The sequence below is a fragment of the Aplysia californica genome, unplaced genomic scaffold, assembly GCF_000002075.1.
Source record: "Aplysia californica isolate F4 #8 unplaced genomic scaffold, AplCal3.0 scaffold00111, whole genome shotgun sequence".
In the NCBI taxonomy this organism is placed as follows: Eukaryota; Metazoa; Mollusca; class Gastropoda; order Aplysiida; family Aplysiidae; genus Aplysia; species Aplysia californica.
The window spans coordinates 877650-880244 of NW_004797381.1; the positions used below are offsets into that span (position 1 = coordinate 877650).

Genomic DNA, 2595 nt, shown 5'->3' on the forward strand with positions numbered 1-2595 from the left:
CTCTCTCTCTCTCTCTCTCTCTCCTTTAACTGGCGTAGTACACGGGTAAGATGATGACGACAGCGATGACTCCAATAAGGAACACACAAACAAACACGGGGTTGATCTTACTGCAGGCCTTCCCGTCAGAAGTTTCCAAAACCTCTACCTGTGTGTCTTCCTGGAAGAAAAAAAATGACAAATAATTACTTTTACTTGATATACTCAGGTGATGGTCTTAGCTATAGTGACCACAATAATGAAGTCTTGGGACGAAATAAGCTATCTCAACATGATATATTGATATTGTAGATATTTTGCTTTTTTCCCCTTAATTCAAAGAACTGATCAAATTTACCCTCCTTTGTGAGTGATCAGTGTCTCCGAGATGTACATTATTATGCTTTTACACCCAATCGACACAATTTACATAATTCAAGAGGCGGTCTTCGATCCTAGCTACCAGGGCCAGCCTAGGCTGAGAGGGCTACAATGCCACAGTGGTAATCGTTTCTATCAAAGTGTACGTTAGACTCTAATCTTAGAAGTCCAACTGGTTGCTACTCACATTATTAGCGTCTGTTGTGATCTTTTCTACGTGTCCGTCCTTCCACACGTACCTCACGCTCTCCCCGTGACTTATACCTCCGTTCTTCAACTGCACTTTTCCGTCTTTCCATACGTACTCATCCGTGCCACTGCGCACGCGCACGTCGTCAGCGCTCACACTGCGCATGCCACGGCTCCCGTGGAAGGTTCTAGATTCGGGCAGTAGGTGCTGCTTCTGAGACTGATGCGGGTTGTTGTGGTAGTGATCTGAATCCTCCTCGCATCTGCCGCTTCTTCCGAGGTTGTTGGCTGATCGCTTGTAGTGAGGTTGTTGCTGTTGTTGGTGATAGTTGTGGTTGTGATGGAGGTGATGGAAGTTGGGATGAAAAGGAATTGTTTCCCTCGAGTTACTGTGAACTGCGCAGGCAGGAGAGTTACCATGTACCCTTTCCATATAGATTAGGTCGTGTCGGCATCCACCTTTAGATCTCGAGGAAAGATCATTGTACGATCTTGACATTTTGTGAGTAGATGGTATCAGCCCACCGCCTCCACCAAGCCCCGCCCCCAGGTTAGTCTTAGGCCGGGCGGAAGGCCCTTGGGTGTTGTTGTAGCCTTGATGGTCATAACCACTCGCGCCGGTAGAGGGAGCCCCAATGATAACCCCTGTACGAGATTCACTTAGCAGCTTGTCAGAAGGAAGAGAATCACAAACATCTGTGTCAACAGAGGCGGCGCCCTGCTGCTGTGTGCACGAACTGTTGTTTCCTTTTCTTGAACTATTTGCTCCAGGAATAGATATGTCTTCATCCATCTCAATGCGTGTCTCATCCCTGTCTCTACCGTCAGATAAAATACTGTTGTCAACTTCGACGACTGTAGTGTTAGCCCCATTAGCGGTATTATGGTATCTTAACCCTGGAGTGTTCCCATTTACTTTATAAGCCCTAACTCGTTCATTTGCATTAGCTACTTCATTAGTACTAACTACACGCGATGCATCAGTTGCGTTTGGCTCGGGGATTATGGGATCTTCACGCTGTTGCGGAATATCTTTCAATCGATCCGATGATGTCTGGGGGTTTTCAACAAGTTGAGGAACAGTGGTGGAACACCCACCAGTAGCCCATGTCTGTTGAAGCTCCGAAGTCAGCGAGCCGTTCTCCCCAATAACCGATGTCTGATGAGGGTTAGGACACTGAAAAGCACGTGCGGTGTCGTCTGTGTGGTGCCCGTCTAAGATGATCCCCGTGTTGTTATGTCCTGAAGGCTCGGGCTCCTGCGGCTGACTATTATTTTCTTGTTCTGGAAACATGTCATCCACTGTAGAGAAATCCTCACCCGGCGTGGAGTGGGCGCTGTGGATGACGATAGAGGGCGTGTCTAGCGTGGACGTCAGGCCTGGAGGCCGCCGGGTGACCTCTAAATGCTCAAACGTTTGTCCAGAGTGGTCAGGTGGTGACGAGGAGGAGGATGGTGTCGTATAGGGACAGCTGGCAGTGCCGGCGTGAGGAATGCTGGGGGGTATCGCGTTCAGAACAGCTGGGGCTAGCGGAGAAAAGTGAGAGTGATCGTCTCTAGGATTTTGGCATGGCTGTTGCTGTCGATGCTGCTGCTCAGGCCGTTGGCCTGAATGTTGATGATGGTGATGCTGCTGTTGCTGCTGAGAAGAGTTGTCTGGGCGAACCTCCACTGGATAGAGCACAGCCTCTTCGTAACTTGGCGGTCGTGAAGACATCTTGCACGTCACTCACACTTCACACGCATCTGATGACAGAGAAAGACATGTTAAAATCATAATAATTGGGAACAAAAGTAAATTACAACCCCGTACTTTCATCATGACGCAAGGCGATCTAAAGTGACCCCATGCAGAGTGAATACTCCGTTGTATATACTTGGTGGCAAGGTCACAAATGGAGGGCTAAGGTTCACTTTGACCAGTGTTGCGTTGTACAGTGATAAGGGTACCACTCAGACAGCACACCAGTCTCAATGTTGTGGCTTGCAGATATTGTCGTCCTACACGGAGGACGTAAAATCGATTCCCGCACGCGGGGTGGGGGG

General features: G+C 48.8%; 1 protein-coding gene across 1 annotated transcript in view; it reads right to left on the reverse strand.

Annotated features, from left to right (window-relative positions):
* LOC101858259 (transcription factor MYB120) overlaps window positions 1-2595 on the reverse strand; it is a 55685-nt gene that overhangs the window by 1896 nt on the left and 51194 nt on the right. Inside the window, exons 2-3 of the mRNA XM_005095701.3 lie at window positions 548-2295; window positions 1-160 (exon numbers count right to left, since the gene is read on the reverse strand). Coding sequence (XP_005095758.1) covers window positions 26-160; window positions 548-2266 — 1854 coding nt within the window. The 5' untranslated portion in view covers window positions 2267-2295 and the 3' untranslated portion in view covers window positions 1-25. The remainder of the gene's footprint in view (window positions 161-547; window positions 2296-2595) is intronic.